Source organism: Schistocerca americana, chromosome 1 (genome assembly GCF_021461395.2).
Source record: "Schistocerca americana isolate TAMUIC-IGC-003095 chromosome 1, iqSchAmer2.1, whole genome shotgun sequence".
NCBI classification, from domain to species: Eukaryota; Metazoa; Arthropoda; class Insecta; order Orthoptera; family Acrididae; genus Schistocerca; species Schistocerca americana.
This window is the reverse complement of record NC_060119.1, coordinates 270,316,962-270,334,867: the sequence shown is the minus strand read 5'-3', so window position 1 is coordinate 270,334,867 and position 17,906 is coordinate 270,316,962. Positions and strand designations below refer to the sequence as shown.

Sequence of the window (17,906 nt, the reverse complement as noted above, 5' to 3'; positions counted from 1 at the left end):
CAGTTGTTTCATTTTGTTCTCTCAGCCTCACTGTCAACAATACCACATATTTCCTCATCCCCATTTATTTCTTTTCCTTCCTTGTCTTTTAGTTTAACTTTCATTACTCCATCTAAGACCTTTCCATATTATTTTTCACTATTTCTCCATACCTGATTCGTTTGTTACTGCTGCCATCTCTTCCTTGGAATATGTCACTACTCTCATCTGACATATAATGAAAAAAGTACTCAGCACATTTTTAATAATATAATAATTATATTCATTCTGGTATCATTATTGTGTGTAACTCAAATATTGTGCAGATTGAAGTGTTCATTCTAAATGGTAAGCTTGAAGGTGCTACTCTTCCAGAAAAAATAAACCCATACATAAGGAAATAAATAAATCTTGGTGTCAATACTTTGTGAGAATTACATTTTTACTTTGGGTCAATCAGAAGTTGAAAGAAAGAAGATTAATATTTTACTGTCTTATTTGTGACAAGATCTTGAGAGGTGGAGGATAAAGTGGGAATAGGTGAATATGAATTATAAAATAGCCTTGACCTTCTCAGTGCAGCTGGTTTGACTATTTCCTCCCTCACTCACATGGCTAGTATTGTCACAATACTCATTTTTGTAACTGATTAGATGAAAGACCTTGAAATCAAATGAAGAAGTTCAACAATGGTACAAAATTAAGCAAAGAAGGCCTTACAGGGAACTGTCATTCTCTCTTGTTTAGTGCAAGACATTTTTATGTCATCTCTGGCGCCTTCCTCCGATCTCGGTTTTGTTCTTCCAACCCTTCTAGTTCCTTAAGGCACATCTATTCAAGCATTGAGTTAGTATGTGCCCTGCTGATCGCAGCCTTCTAATCTTTATGCAATTGTATATGTCTGGTTCAGTTGCTTTGTTTTCTACATATATCTTTCACCTCTGATTAGCATTTGTTTATCAATGTCTCAAAGTAAACCAATTTATATAAAATGTTTTTGTAACATAAAGTAGGTGAAGTTTCTAAGGATCACATTATAAGTATGAAAAAAGGAAACGGTTTGTGATTCCAGTTCATCAATTATAATTTATTACTTTCTCTGTTTAATCTATATGACACAAGGAAGGAAAATATATTTTTGCCATAGGGTTACTTTTATTCTTATTTTAAGCAATGTTTGATAGGAAAATAAAATCAAAAATCTTTTATTAGGGTATTTGACACTTGTAAAGCAGAACAAGGGTTTGTGTCACTCTGCCTGCTTCATCAGTGCAATACTAAGCATGTACTCTGAAATATGTGCATTAAAACATGCCTATCAAATGATTTCAGTTGCTGTTCATGCCATACTGGAAACTGTGCCAAAAGAAATTTCGACTGTTGAAACAGAATCTGACATCTGAAGTAATGTTGTAAGTTTGCAATAAATGTAGAAAATCAAATTAATCAGATCCACACAAATAAATAGCTAGGGATCTGTCGTTCCAAATATTTATTCATTGATTGATCATGCAGGGATAAAGTTAAATCATTTCTAAAAAGTGTTGGCGTATGGCAGAAAAATCATATGGCTACAAATGTGCATGTCTTAAATATATACAAAACTGAAAATCGTATGTCCAAATTCTGCTACACATCACATGTAGAGAAATATTTTTTACTTACTGACAAACTCGGCATTGCCTGGCTATCCATTTTGCTAATTTTGTATTACAACTGAAAACAAACAATGAACTACGTTTGTTGTCAAGTATCGAAAAATTCCATTTTCATGTAATGAGGGAAAGACCTTTGAAATTGTGAAACAGTTGTACAAAGGTCCTGGACAATTGTACACTGGGAGCAGCTGCTTCTCATGTCTGCAAAACAATTTTGTAACTGTCTCTATGACAACGCCTCTTCATACTTCCATAGATGACAACTGATTTTGGTTAAAGCTGTTTCAGCTTTGCAATTGAAAGTGGTCAAAAGCACTGCCAGATGTCAGGCATTCCCTTAAGTTCACACGATTGTAATAGCGTATTATAAGTAATGAATGAATGTATTAAAACTTCATACACGATGTGGCATTTTTCATGCATCTCAGTGTTTATAACACCTTATCTCCTGAACTATGTGTGGTACTACAATACACTTTTGTAGTTATATTTAGCGACATATGTGGATACTCTGTGAGAAATTTATTGCTGATGCAAATAGTAGCACTTAAATAATAAATTTAAATGTCATGCATGATGAGTCAGTTTTTCGAACATCTCGTTGTTTATAATACCATACTTCCTAAACTATAATTGCTAGGTGGTTCTTACACCTACAGCTATTGTTGCCTGACAGTAAGCGATACACACACACACACACACACACACACACACACACACACACACACACACACACACAAAGACAGAAACCAAGAGAAACTATTAGATTCTAGAATTTTTTAGTTGTTTTTTGAAGTGAACTTCATGAATATAGGCCATTTCACACTATCCATCATGCCACATCATGTCACGGCACTGTCATGACAGGGTGTATTCACATTATCCATCATGCCACACCATGTCAATTTGCTTAATCCGATACTCAATTGTAAATATGAGGTTATGAGTGTCAGACTCCAGTAGCAGAGTTGTCAGCATGACAGATTGTCAATCCTAAGGGCCCGGGATAGATTCCCAGCTGTGTCGGAGATTTTCGCCACTCAGGGACTGGGTGTTGTGTTGTCCTAATCATCATCATTTCATCCTCATCGACGCGCAAGTCGCCTAAGTGGCGTCAAATCGAAAGACTTGCACTTGGTGAATGGTCTGCCTGACGTGAGGCCCTAGTCACACGACATTCACAGCTTATTAGTTAGCATTCATGATACAAAAAGTCAGAGTATAGTATCAGAATTGAGGAAATAACAATGATAAAATTTATTAATGGCAAAAGATAACTTCATAATGTATGTTCTTCATAAGGTTTTGTGTGGTGAAGTGCTGAGAAGCGAAACAATATTTCAAACCATCGACAATTACTTACTAGGGACATTATGTAGATACAAATACATCAAACAACATTTATAGGGCCTATTGCCCTAGCCATTGTGTTTTTTTCTTACATAACTAATACCATCATAAACAACTACATTTTTCTGCTTTGGTAGCATTGACTTCTAGACTTAAAATGTTATTTGAGGTGCTCGGGGGAACAAAATGGTAAGCGCCAAAATTACAGTTTCGAGATACAGCACATCTAAAGTTTCAACTGATCTGCAAATCCGAATAATTTTTTTTTGAAGAGTCCTTTTATTCTGTAGTGATTCTAACATATATCTTCTACTATACAGACATAAATGAAACTCAGAACTGACTTAAACAAATGAAATATACAAAAATTATTACATTGCCATACACCATTAACAACACATAGTGATTGAACATTATATATTAAATTTTACAGTAATTCTTCAACACTTTACTGAAACTGCAAAAATCATTCATCAGTCTCATTACTAATGTCTTTTTCATCCAAAACTGTTGGCTTTAGTGAAAGGATAAATCCATGGTTGACAGGAGGTATGTAATTTAGGAGCGACAGGACGTCAGCAACTTTCTTCATTTCAGTAAGCCTTGGCCCATTGTATTTAAGTCGAAGCATAGGAACTGGTCCTTGCCTTCCACGTTTCCTGAAGCTTATTTCATGCCAAATGTCATGACAAAATGTCTCACTGATGAATAAAGATGATGGATATTCGGAGGTCACCTTCCACCTACACACTTTCCTTAGGTTGACATCTCGACCATCAACTGTCTTCTTGCTGAAGACAAACGCTTCTTTAGAGTATCGTATTTGATAGAAATCCTCTCTCTTCTTGATGATCTTGCACCACTGATCTGGACTGTACACATCATGTACTTGTCGGCGAACGTAATTTTCAATTGTCGCGAAATCTCTATCGGACGGCAACATTGTGTGCCCGCTCACGGGGAAGTGGTGTTCAATCACACGATATCTACCAGTTGAAATTAGATATTTCCAAAACAGTACCATGTTCCACTTCTTATTTTGGCCACAGCAGCACCTTTTCCGAGACAACCTCTCTGTCTGTTCCTGAATGTTTTCTGCAGGAGCGATACACTGTTCGTTGTTTTGGGAAATATGATCTGATTCGCTATTAACCTGTATAACAACGACACTACTATTACCATTATCATTACTATTATTACATGTAACAATATAAATGAGAAATGCGCATTCACACACCTCTTAGCCAAAAAATGTAGCCATTCTAAAATAACCTCAAAATTAACGTACTTCAGGAACATAATGGTATGTACATGCACTTACCATTATGTTCGTGAAACGTACTAAAGACAGTATATTTACAAAATATCATACCTTTGAGTCATCTGAATAGTAAGGAATGTATTCTGGATCCCTCTCGAAGATATTAGTATCATTGGAAGTATATTTCTCGTCTTCTGCCATGTTCACTGTTGCCATAATCTCAGAGATGTTTTTATTTGCCGCCATTCTCTCTGTCACTTACCATTATGTTTCCGCAATAGACGGACAGTGGCGCTTACCATTAAGCTCGGCCCTGACATCTGTTGAATGAATTTGGAACTACTAGTAAGTTTACTGCATTGTGCATCCCACAGGTGGTGTCATTAGCCATCTACCGCAAAATACATGGCGGTGGCGCTTACCATTGTGTTCCCCCAAGCAGCTCATTTCACGAAAACTGTTTCATCAATTTATTTTCCTGTTTGTATACTGGGAGTGGGATCAGCCCTGTTCTGTTGTTGTAAAACCTAAATAATATTTCCATTTCATATATCTGATCCCACTTATGGAAGAACATTCAATGGAAAAATATCCAAGTCACCATCGAAAATTTGAAATTTGATACGAAAATAAAGAAAACTAGTAAAGTAAAGGTTAATAAGACTCAAAAGCTTGAAATCACCCACTATATCATGAGCATGTTCGGGTAAAATACGTCCACTTCCAGCTTAGTAGCCAATGATGTCAACAGAACTTTCTTCCTAAGAAACTCTGATGTGATGTGACGGTTCATTGCCGACCCAAGTGAATGCCACTATTTGAAATGCATTGTAGAATCCTTTGATGTGATGTGACTTGAGATGAACTCAAAGCCAGTGTGAAATGGCTTTATGTGATCTTTATTTCTTCAAAAAATGCATGGAAGATTATTGCAGGTTAATACGGAGTAGTCCTGTAACTTGTTTATGCAATTGCTTACAACATTTTAGATTGGGATAAATTCAAGTGTCCAACTCCAGCAGTTGACTTTGACCAATAATGTCTTATCTAAGCAAGGGTGCTGCATAGAGGCGATATCTGATGACATAGACCATTTTATAGTCTGTGAATGCAATATGGCATATTCGTAATAACAGTGTATCACCAGGGAGGTAAAATTCACAGGAAAAAATAATACACCTACAAACATAAAACATAATCACAGTTTATATGATTAATTATGTAACCACAAACTGCACTGAAAAGAAATTGAGGTAAAGAAAAGGAAAGTAACAAAGAAAAGAAATCTGCAAGCATTCAAAAAATTATTGTGGTAATTTAAGCAATTAAGTGAAAGAACTGCAGTGTGACCTTTAAAATCTACTACAATATTATGCACTGTGCTAGGTAATATTATGAAATGATAGTAATTCTTAATAATAAATATTGAATCTAGTGGGACTACTGTGGAAAAGTGGTAGATTTTTGAGGGGAGGGGGGACAAACTAAAATATAACATAACCACAACAAAATTAAGTGAATAATCACATATAGGAAACATAAAAAGGATGTAAACAGGAAATAAGGAGAAAGCAATAGAGATATTCTAAAAGAAAACATTACACAAGAAACGAAAATTCACAAAAAATAACAGATCTTGGAATCTGTATACAGGATTAAGCTATATGGATCAAATCTAGTGATGAATTCCAATGTTCATTATGTTCTGCGTTTTTACAATAGGTGTACAGGATTCTTTGTTGTAGGATTTCTATTTCTGGCATTGCTTTCTGTGCTATTGTGATACATACCAAACCTTGGAATCGGTAACTAGAGTTGACCTATGTAGGTTTCTACAATAGGTCTATGAAGTGTTTTCTTTTAGGAAAACGTGTGCATGTCAGTTGAAGTTATTGATTCCAAGGTTCATTATTTTCAGTGGCTTTGCAGTGGGTGTGTGCAATGGTTTGTTTTAAGGTTTGTGTTTTTGTTGTTGCTTTCTGTGCTGCTGTGTTAAATAACAAATACTGGAATCGATAACTAGGTTTTTGCAAAGGTCTAGGGGAAATGTTTTCTTTCAAGCATTACATTTTAGTGTCACTATTTATTATTAATCTATAAAGGTTATTTCTAACTGAAGATTCCACATTCTATTATTTTTGGTGATTTTTATTGACCATGAATTGTTGCTAAGTTTAGAATTTCAACTTTTCGTATTGTTGTTTATGCTACAGCAAAAACAGGAAAACTAACAAATGTGGGACCTGTATAGCTCAAGTAAGAGACTTGACCAAAAAAAAAAAACAAATCCTAAAAGAAAAATCAGCACATACTTAATGAAAAATCCCGAAAAATAACGACCTATGGGTTGAATAGCTAGCACTGTCCTATATAGTCCTTCTGTTATGTTCCAGCCTAACCTCACCCTCGAGAAACATGACATATTCGTAAGTAATAGCCAGATATTTGTAATAACGACGATTATAAATGTGACCAGATCGTTTCACTTGTAGCAGTGTATGTTGTGCTTAAAGGTTCCTACCTAGCTTAACCCATGGAAATCATGCCAAATATTTTTTTTTAAATTTGAGATTATGAATATGATTGCTTATCGTTTCACTTGCAGCAATTTAAGCTATCCTCTTAGATTCCTTTCTAACCTCACTCTTGAGAATAGTGCCTCATTTGGAAAAAAAGAAAAACAAATATTTGTGAGAACCAAGATCACAAAAATGATTACAGGAAAGTAAGCTATGCTCTTAGGTTCCTGCCCAATTTCGCCCTCAGAAATCGTAATATATTAGGAACAAATAGCTAAATATTTACGACATCTAACATTATAAGTATGATTATTACAGAAGAAAAACATTAAAAGAGTCTAGTATTGAAAATATTGTGACAACAGCTGTCGAAAATATTGTTGTTGTTGCGGTCTTCAGTCCTGAAACTAGTTTGATGCAGCTCTCCGTGCTACACTATCCTGTGCAAGCTTCTTCATCTCCCAGTACCTACTACAACCTACATCCTTCTGAATCTGCTTAGTGTATTCATCTCTTGGTCTCCCTCTACGATTTTTACCCTCCATGCTGCCCTCCAATTGTAAATTGGTGATCCCTTGTTGCCTCAGAACGTCCTACCAACCGATCCCTTCTTCTACTCAAGTTGTGCCACAAATTCCTCTTCTCCCCAATTCTATTCGATATCTCCTCATTAGTTATGTGATCTACCCACCTAATCTTCAGCATTCTTCTCGAAAATATTACGATTGCAAATTGCTGCACTTCTCCCAGTCGAAATACACAATGTAAATGTACAAGCACTAAAGACAAAAACCATGCATATATCAGTGACAAAGGTAATACAAAAGATGGCAAGTCCCTTAATATTTCAACAAGATCAGACACTACAAATATTCTGTGACAGCCATGGTAAAGGAATCTCAAACATTCTGTGGAACAACATGGACTTAAAGGTTAGCGCCACTGTAAAAGGCAGGGCCTAACTCAAAAATGTTGTAGAACATATAAATAAATGTAACAGGGAACACTGCAAAAACGATGAGTGTAAAACTGTAATGGTTAAGAAACTCAAAAGTAAAAGTAGTGAACTTACCAAAAATGTACATTCTCCTTGACTGGTTGTGTGTAATCATGGAGATTGGAAAAGCTAATTCAGATTTGTTTGTTGTTTGTAGGAAATCCAGTAATATCTGTGTATAAGATATTAGCTGTTATGAAAGAGACTGGATAAACAGAAATTTACCGATGGTCTTATAAACTTGCTAAGCTCTAAATCATAAGCAAATAGGCGCAACAGCACTTACATGGTCAGATAAGGGAAACATGTGAAGTGTCCAAAATGCCCTATACAATTTGTATGTAGGCATTTAGCTAATTTCAAAATACAACTCTGCCTTGATATGTGAAATAAAATAGCTAAGAGCTGAACACTTATTGCATAATGCAAAATCTGAAATAGGTTTTCCAGCGATAAATATTGAATGTCTCTCTTTCTTCCACATAAATATGCAGTCAATACGAAACAAATCTGAATTAAAGCTGCTTCTAAAAGAATTACATTGTGGTTTTCTGTGTCTCAATGAGCAGTTGCTCACAAAAGATAAAAGCCAGATATGTGATGGCTACAAAACAGCATCTGCTTGTGTTAGGTCCAGTACAAGGAAAGGAAGTATAGGTATACTTGTCAAAGTGTGCATAAAACTTAATGTCAGTGTAATAGATCTTAAGCATATAATTCAAGAAGAAGAGTTTTATGCAGCCAGTGTTCCATTCCCTTAATGCCTGGTTATTGTGGTTTCCGTATACTGGACTCTCAATACAGACTCAAAAGTTACAGTTAACCATGTAGAGAAACTGTTACTGTTATACTTGCATATAAAATTCTTATCCTTTGTGATATTATTATAGAAGTTAGTATTCATAGTTCTAAACTTAACCTTCTGTTAGATACTATGAGATCACACAATTTCTTCTGTCTAAATGGTAAATCCACAAGACACAAAGCCTAGATAATTTTATCCCAAATGTCTGCAGAAGGAATGTTGTCTCGGATTTTGTGAAACCCATGCTGCCTGACTATGAGGGCATATTTATAACACTAGCTAGACTTGGTAAACTTCATGAGGAAACAAAAGAACCCAGGGCAGTAAGGCAGCTAAGTAATACAAACATAATAAATATGACACAGAGAATTATAATCAGAGATTGGAATTCTAGTGTGATGCAAAGTAACTCATTTACTGTAGCATTTGAGTGCTTCCTGCATACTATTGTCAATATCTTTAATGACTGGTAACCACTAAAAACAAGTTCGAGTTGGTTACACATCAAGAAGCAAAAGAAAGGATAAGAAAACTACTGAGAGTCTATTATGAAAAATCCTGTGTAGACGTTCACTAAAAACTGTTTCTGACAAACTAAAAAAGATATACAGGAAAGAGCTAATTGTTACTAAGAAAGAGAACCAATGATGATTATGTTCTTAAGTCCAGCAACAAATGCAAAGCAGCTTGGACTGTAATTAAAGCAGGAACTATTCTTTCATAAATGATGGAAATTTGTTTATGACAGTGAAGTCAAGACAAGAGCCATGGAAATATAAACGGATCACTTCTTTCTTGGAAAGTTCGAACTAACATTGGTTCAGAACGTCTTCAATGGAAAACTGTTTACCCTAAGGAATTAATGGAAGTAATCTCCAAGCTGAGCAACTCTAGAACATAGGATGTCTATTGTTTGTCTAATTGTTCCTTAAAAATGTAGTAAATGCAAACAATCAGGCCCTGAGTTTCCTTATGTAACCGATGTTCAAAAACATGTTGATTTCTTGACAGCTTGAAGCTGACCACCATCTTGCCTCTGCATAAAAAAGGAGACCGAAACTCAACTGAAAATTATTGGCATATTGTATTATTGCAAAACAGTATTGAAAATCATTGACACCACAGCAAAAAACCAACCGAATACTTTTTTGACAGTAAAAACCTCGTAAATGGTGTGCAATACAGGTTTCAATATCGAGTGTATACAATTTAGGCAGATGAAGACGCGTTCTGTGCCTTACTTGGCTTTGAAAACAGACAAAAGACCATGGCGGTCTAATAGATCTTAGCAAGGTCTTTGACGCTGTTTCACAAAATATTTTAAGAAATAGAACATTACAGAATAAAAGGCAATGAACTAGCACTTATGAGATCACATTTAGCTAAAAGAAAACAAATGGTGATCAGAAATCCAAGCAAAAAAACCTGATTTTCTGAATGTGAAAATGGAGTTTCATAAGGTTCTGTGCTGGAACATGCAAATGACTTGCCAAGTCTTTTGCCGTGGAAAGCAGTCACTTTTGCAAGTCACACCAGTTTCATAGCATCTCATAAATGAATGATCTTTGATGAAAGAGGCAATTCAGTGGTTTAAGGGTAACATATGTAAGCAAAATGATAATAAAACAGAGCAGATACTGTTCTCCCTCATTAACCTTGATACTGATGTGCACAATCTCAAGGGAATGACAATGAAATCCATCTAGACAAAAAGTTATTTTGGAATAACCAGACAGAAAAAGATTGCAATGAATTATCGAGAGCAGTGTACATAATAATAAAATAGAAGACCTGCATGAATCAAGACCTACTACAGATGGCCTATTACGTATTTTGCCATACACCCTTGAACTATGGGCTAATACTCTGGGGAAATTGTTGTAGTTAAGAATGTTTTCTTCTGGCAGGAGAAAGTAATAAGATCCATTCTTGGTCTACGAAACATAGTTTCTTGCAAAAAAATATTCCACTGAATGCAGAATACTTATTGTTCCCAACTTGAACATACTCAGGTTCTTGTCTGTGCCAAAGAGAATGCACATATGTACAAAACTAGGGTTAATGTCCATACTTCTGAAACCAGGAGCAAAAACCTGATAACTGTCTCCTGGACTAGACCATCCAAGACAAAAAATAATTTTCTGCACATTAGCATGGTGTTCCTGAGTAAGGTATCACAAAGTGTTGGGGACCTACCACACATCAAATTTAAAATGTGATGGAATCATGGTTAAAAAGAATGACCTTCTAGAATGTTGAAGAATTCATTTGTAGTAGTGTAAATGATATAATAATTTATTTATAATCCTAACTAGATGCTGTACAATATAATCCCTGTAATACACAAGTGTACAGTAACATTTATGTAAATCAAATATGTAACACTATATTCTGTAACAACATTATATTCTGTAAAGAAACAGATTGCACCAGACGATGTCTTACATAACACCAGTGTTATCTTCAGGCAAATAAAAGGATTTGATTTGACTGACTTGCAGCAATTTAAGCTGTCTGCTCAGGATCCTGTGTAACACACCCTTGGAGATCGCAACGCATTTGTAATAAACAACATAGTCTACCTCAGTTACTAGGTCAATCACAGATGAAATTTAATAATAGGCCACTTACATCATACGCATCATAAACTCATGTCATCACATGAACGTCACTGGATAAAGTAAAACCCCTATAATCTTAGCTGAATCGTCTGTCACATTTTCCTTAAAGTATAGCATATTCATAGTGGTTTACGATGCAAGCTGAGATTTCTAATCAAATATATTGAAGAATTAGTCATAAACTTGGGTAGCCACTCAGCTGTGAGCTGCACTAACCATGACAAAAATGGTTTTCGTATGTTTAGATTTCAAAATAGTCTGAAACGAAGACAAAGATCGGCAATAAATTGACAGAGATAACATGGAACCAGGACCTGGCGCTCAGTTGTAAGTGTATGTTAATAAAAGTAGCTATAAACATGAAATCTATTGTACAACGACTGCTGAACCAGTTTGTCCCAGAATTTTTTGATTCCTGAGGTATTTTAGCAATTGGCAAGGTGAAGAGGATTATTTATTGTGGTGTATTTATACATCGTTATCATAAACATACATACACAAACTGAATAATACTTGGCGCCATATCGTTGTACAGGTATGGTAGGCTGAGTGATAATTATGATTTTTTTTATAGTAATTAGTCATTGATAACAAACCTGCAAAGGCAATGTAACCTTCAAAGAGTGCAGTTTTGACCACAACTCAAATAGTAACAAATTTTCTGTCTTATTTTTGTGTTAGTGATAAAGACATTTAATAACAGCATGAATTCCAGATACAAAAAATTTATATTTGGTGTTTGGAGGGACGGTTCTTCAGACTTCCCTGCTGAGCAAGAACTAATTTAATCTTATGAACAAAAAATAAACAAAAAATAGCAAACAACATTAGTTTTGGGGAATGTACATACTTCTAGGTTTGAGATCATGCATGGTACATTTCTAAGGGCCTCACATTGACATGAGCCTACATTTCTATAGCCATGCAGTGTTACACTTCAGTTTTTCTTCCATAAGAAAAAGACATTCTAAATATCTCTGTATACATGAATTACTGTTTGGTACGCTTTATACAAGCAATATCAAATATTTTATAAGAAATAATGTAAACTTTGTGTGAGTAGGTTAATCCCCCACAAGGTGAACATTACCAAATCCTCAGAGTTGGGGAAAACATGCCAGACGATTCAGCCTTTTACGTAGGAGGTCTTGGTCAAAGCTGACAGGTGGAATTGAACACTGTAATTGACCCAACAGTTGGTCATATGAGGAATGCTGTATGGGAACAATATAACTTGGATTATAAAAGCATGTATGATAGATACACAGTTCGGAAACAGAGAGTTGCAGGCTAGATAATTATGTACATATCTGAGTTATGACATGTGAAGCTCTGCCAAAACCTGGAATGCATAAAGACAAAAAATAAAAAGTTATTAATTGCTGAATTTCCTTTCAAGTAATTTAATATGCAATCGTTTCATACCGAGGAGGGTATCCTAAGCTTCTTGTTGTCAAGGGACTTTCCATGATTTGTTGCTAAAATGGTTTTAAACAACTAGATTAGAATATTCTAACTTCTGAATCAATAAGTACAAGGACTGGGTCAACAGATCTATTAAATGGAGTCTCAACAATTAAATGATTATCACCAAGGTAAGAAAACAGGTCAGATTATAGAATTTGTATGGATGAAGTCACATTCTGGCATTCTATACAATGATAAATCCGATCAACAAGTAAGAGAAACGATTAACAGTGAAGACCTATAGACATTAAACTCGCATGCACAGAAAAATCCTAACAGTAAGAGAACAAGTGCTTCTCTCATAGCGGGAAGAATGAAATGAAAGTCAACAAACAAGAGGTAAAAGCTATGCAAACATACAAAAATTCATGTCAACACAACCATGGTTTGCGACGTACAAACATTCAAGGAAAATTATAATATGCATTGTGAGAATGTGTCTAAGTCATGGATCTCTTCCCCACCCATTCACACAGAATCGGTATATCTGAGACAACCTACTATTATTGTGAAGAACAAACAATAGGTGATATAAACCACATTTTATTTCGGTGTACACGTTATGAGAAAGCCAGAGTCAACTTTTTAAACCAGTTTTTAAACTTGCGTCACTGCCAGCCGCTTTGCAAGAGCCCAGTTATCGGAGACTGAACAAGGAGGATCTACCACGCCATATCCAGATTCATAGTGAACGAAGACATAAAAATTTGAAATAATTTTGATCACTGAATTTAACTGCAGAAATGAAGAAACAGTTAAATGGTTAGCTGTCACTTGTGTCTTTGCAGTGTAGGTACAAATGTCTCTATCTGAAGACGTACATGAATGAAGAAAGATAAATGTTATCTTGCTATATGTTTGTGTATCAAAAGAACTAAAATGTGATGTATAAAAAGTTTGTATCCTAGAAGCGAATAAAAAAAAAGCATTCGAAATGCCTTGGTTCTATACCAGTGATCTCTGCTATAAAGTAAATTGAGTATCATCTTTGGTCGTTGATGTCTTTTGAGATTGATCTTTGTATGGCGTTGTGTGTGATGTGAATGTGGTGGTAAATGGTTTATGTGTCGGTACTTGTGTAACTAATAGTTTGTGTTGAGTGGAAAATATTAGTGCAGTGGTTCGTATTTAGTAAACAGTTGTAGTAGACGGTAAGCTTTCTTCGGACGAAAACTTAAGTTACGATTAGAAATATTTTTATTGGCGCACTTTCGTGAAAAATAGATGTTTATGCAGCCGCCATTATTACAAATGCCCTAACAACGCGCTTTGCGAGGTAAAACTTTGCCGTAAGATAGGTTACTGGTGAAGGAGAAGTTGTTATTGATATTCAAGCCGCAGCTCTGCGCACGCGCAGTACAGCATCCATTTTCTTGCTTGCTGGTACTGCGTCGTAATACGTGTAAAGTATTTGTCTGGGTCCTGGACTGTTGCGAACAGATGTTACTAATCGTGCCGTAACTAACCGTTGTTAATAATCATCGAGTGCACCGTGTTATTTACGTGTTCTGTCGTGTAAGGTGAGCCTGTTTGCTAATATACGAAATTGTCCAAGCCTTCGTAGTTGATTCCTTTGCATTCCACCCGCAGTCAATACGAAGTTACAATAAAATTATAATTGTGTTGTGGGCACGACGTCCGTCGCTGCTTGTTTGCGTACTGAGCGTTGTTCAGAACTCGGTATTTTATTTCTCAAATTATCTGGAAACATTCTGTGAACTTTCTGCCAGATCGGTCGTGTTTACTGTGTCGCATGATTTTCTCGTGTCAACTATTATTTTATGATGGAATAGGAGTTAAGCACCTTGCAGAATTGCTATATGCTTGGCTTAGTGAAGCACCAGGCCTACTTTTTTGGGCAAAGGAATTAATTTTTCTAGGGGGTTGTTTAATGTATTGACAGCTCTTCAGTATTAAATGTTAGTTTAAAATGTTTGATTAATGACGTACTGTGCCTATGTTTTGCAGTTCAGTAGTATGATTTAGTATCAGTGTGTCTTAGGACATTTAAATTGTAGTTTGTTGCATTGTATCTGATGAGGAATGAATTTCTTAATAATTAAGTAGTACCTTCTGAGAGATTCCATTTTCGTGTAGCTAACTTCGATCATTCTAAACCTTTGTTGGTAATTTAATTGAGACAACCTTTCTCCATTTCTTTTAGGAACAAAAACATGACAGAGTACGTGCAGGTTGCGGAAGAAGAATGTGAGGAGCCTGTGGAGCTTCCTACTGAGGAAGATGGCACACTGCTACTATCAACATTGGTAGCACAGTTCCCAGGAGCATGTGGTCTGAAGTATCGTTGTAAGGAATCGCAGGGTATGAGAGGCATTCGTCTCGCTGATGGAAAATTGCATCCACCAGAGGATGGTTGGAAAGGTAATTTATATTGTTGTGTATTCCCCAAAGAGAACAAAAGGAAATCAGATGATAATACCATTAATTCAATGTCTAAGACCAAAAGAATGGAAAGCAAGCTGAAGTGCACTGATCTAATTGTTCTTGGTTTACCGTGGAAAATTAATGATCAGCAGTTACGTGAATATTTTGAGGCGTTTGGTGAATTGCTTATGTCACAAGTTAAGGTCGATCCCAAAACAGGACAGTCAAAGGGATTTGGTTTCATTAGGTTTAAGGACATAGAATCACAGATGCGAGTCATCTCGCAAAGACATTTAATTGGAGAACGTTGGTGTGATGTTAAAATACCTAATTCCAAAGATGGACACATTCAGCAAATGCCATCTAAAGTATTTGTTGGCAGAGTAACTCAAGATATGACAGCTCAAGATCTAAAGGATTACTTTTCTGACTTTGGTGAAGTAACTGATGTTTTCATTCCAAAACCATTCAGGGCATTTGCATTTGTGACTTTTTTAGATCCAGAGGTGGCTAACAGTTTGTGTGGAGAGGACCATCTTATTAAGGGTGTATCAGTTCGTACGGGCATGGCATTGCCAAAAAACGCCGATAATTACGCCCGCAATGCAGGCGGGTATCAAGGTGGTCCCAATAGGCAAGGTGGAATGGCAATGGTTGGTGGTGCCAGAGGTAGAGATTGGGAAGACATGAGAATGGGCTCTGCATCACCTCGGTCAAACAACACGACATTGACCCCAAATGTAAATATGGGTCAGATGGGTATGGGTATGTCTGGGCAGGGAGGTGGTAGTGGTGCAAATATGGGAGCACAAGGTAACACTTCAGACATGCAAAATGTATTGTTGACAGCAGTAAACCCCATGCTCGTGGCAGCTGCTCTAAATCAGGCTGGTTGGGGACTGATGGGGTCAGGTCAGCAAGGTGGACAGGCTGCTCAGCAAGGGAATCCTAGTGACACTGCTTCAACCGGAACAAATCAGCAACCCACTAATTATGGTGGTGGGTGGATGAACAGCCAAGGACCAGCCGGTGGCAGCACCAATGGCCAGCAGGGAATGTGGTCACAGAAAAACAAACATGATTCAATGCTGAAATATAACTGATGGGGCAATTATTTTTCCAGTAGTCCATCCTATTTAGTCATATTTGATGGATGGTATGCTCCTCATAGAGTGAGATATAGCTGTTGAATGCTGAAAAAAGTCATATTTTGCAAGAAATGGACCGTGTGCTGAGTTTGTTAAATGATGTGGAAGATCATTTTATGTTCATAAAGCATATGTACAGAATTGTGTGTGTGTGTGTGGTTTTAATTTTTATTATTTTTGTAACAAGTCTCAGCTTAATGACTTTAGTTTATCACCTCATGCTGAAAGTGTGTAATTTTGATGAAAGGGTTTTTCCTTGCTACTAAACCTTAAAGCACACGGTATTGAGCATTTCCTTTTGTAATGTTTAATTATATAATGGAAAAAAACATAATTCATTTGTATTTCACATGAATGTTCAGATTCACGAAAAGTGTGTGTTTTGAATTTAAAATATTACTCCAAAGAAACTTGTTGTATGTATGTACTGTGATTGGAAATGGTTTTTTGGTTGTAACTGAAGAAGTGTCCGTGTGAAAACTACTTGACAAATGCTTTTTTGTATATAGTTACAAATGGTAGGCAGAATCCATGAATGTCTCCAGTTCTTAATGTCATGCAGTATGTATTTAAGGTCAAGAGATTGTGGCTGAGATTGTAGTCATTAAGTTATCACACTACCAGTGTGAAGTGAGTGTATTGGATTTGGATTGTCGTGTTTGTGAAGCTTGATTTAGCGAATGTTAACTGAAAAATGTTTGTGTGCTGAGTGTTTGAAATTATGAATGTGTAATAATGATTGAAATAAATGCTTTAAAACATAAATAGTGGGTTTGAATTATATTTTATTTAATAATTTCTGAATAAAGTTCGAAGTCTGACTTTTTGCTGTATTTTTTTCACATGAGCAGTGGGGGCTAGTAACAGGGTGGAACAAGCGATTTAACACCTCATACTTATGTTACAATTTGATCATTTGCATAAATAGTGGTGGTTAGTAAAGATTAGCCTTTTAGGTAAACTGGTTTGTAGGCAGTGAGAAAGTTCCTAGCCATTTCTCCAGAGATTTCACTTCACAGGTGTATGAAGAATTCTTAAGTGGTGGATGTCTAATTTACAACTAAAGTCTTCTCATTTACGTACCTTCTATTGTATTTAAAAATATTCTTGAAGTCAGTCTCTCTCTCTCTCTCTCTCTCTCTCTCTCTGTCTCTCTCTCTCTCTCTCTCTCTCTCTGTGTGTGTGTGTGTGTGTGTGTGTGTGGGGACATATTGTGTGGCATTGGTAATGTGGAATTTTTTATTTCTTGTGTACTGCATGAAATAATTATTTCATGTCTTGTTCCAATTGTTTTGTCTGGAAATACAGTGACTATTCTGGCTTGATTTTTGTTTTAACCAGTTAACATAAAATTTTAGGACTTGCGGAAGTGTCCGACTGTCAACATTTTTGTGACTTTTCATAGTGTTCTGTCAAGTCCATGCCTCCAAGGTTGTTCAATCGGGAAAACACTCATATGGGTTTACAGTTTGGTGGCTTGATTTCTTTAATAGGGGGAGAACTGTTCTGATATGGCACACACTCTGTTGTTGCTGTAAATTCCAAAAGTTCATTGCATTTATGTCACGTCATCACCACCATCATTGGAGTGTGTTAACTCACCTTGTAGGGTGCGTAACTACTGCACTATTACATGGTGTATTTCTAAAGTAAAGTTTGTCAAGGTTTCTTTGCATTTGGTAGAGAACTTACATGGATGTATCACTTGTATGTACT

General features: G+C 36.0%; 1 protein-coding gene across 2 annotated transcripts; it reads left to right on the top strand.

Annotated features, from left to right (window-relative positions):
- The first annotated feature begins 13,661 nt into the window (after nucleotides 1-13,661).
- On the top strand, nucleotides 13,662-16,955 carry LOC124587459 (TAR DNA-binding protein 43-like). 2 transcript variants are annotated; one of them, XM_047131437.1, is made up of 2 exons: nucleotides 13,662-13,808; nucleotides 14,822-16,955. In XM_047131437.1, the coding sequence occupies exon 2, from the start codon at nucleotides 14,832-14,834 to the stop codon at nucleotides 16,143-16,145; it is 1,314 nt and encodes a 437-aa protein (XP_046987393.1). In that variant the 5' UTR covers nucleotides 13,662-13,808; nucleotides 14,822-14,831; the 3' UTR covers nucleotides 16,146-16,955. The 2 variants fall into 2 exon arrangements, with proteins under 2 accessions (XP_046987393.1, XP_046987394.1); XM_047131438.1 differs by lacking the exon at nucleotides 13,662-13,808 and adding an exon at nucleotides 14,027-14,177.
- Nucleotides 16,956-17,906: the final 951 nt, after the last annotated feature.

Excerpts from the sequence above, each read along its gene's own strand:
- LOC124587459 (XM_047131437.1), top strand. The coding sequence starts at position 14,832 with ATGACAGAGTACGTGCAGGTTGCGGAAGAAGAATGTGAGGAGCCTGTG.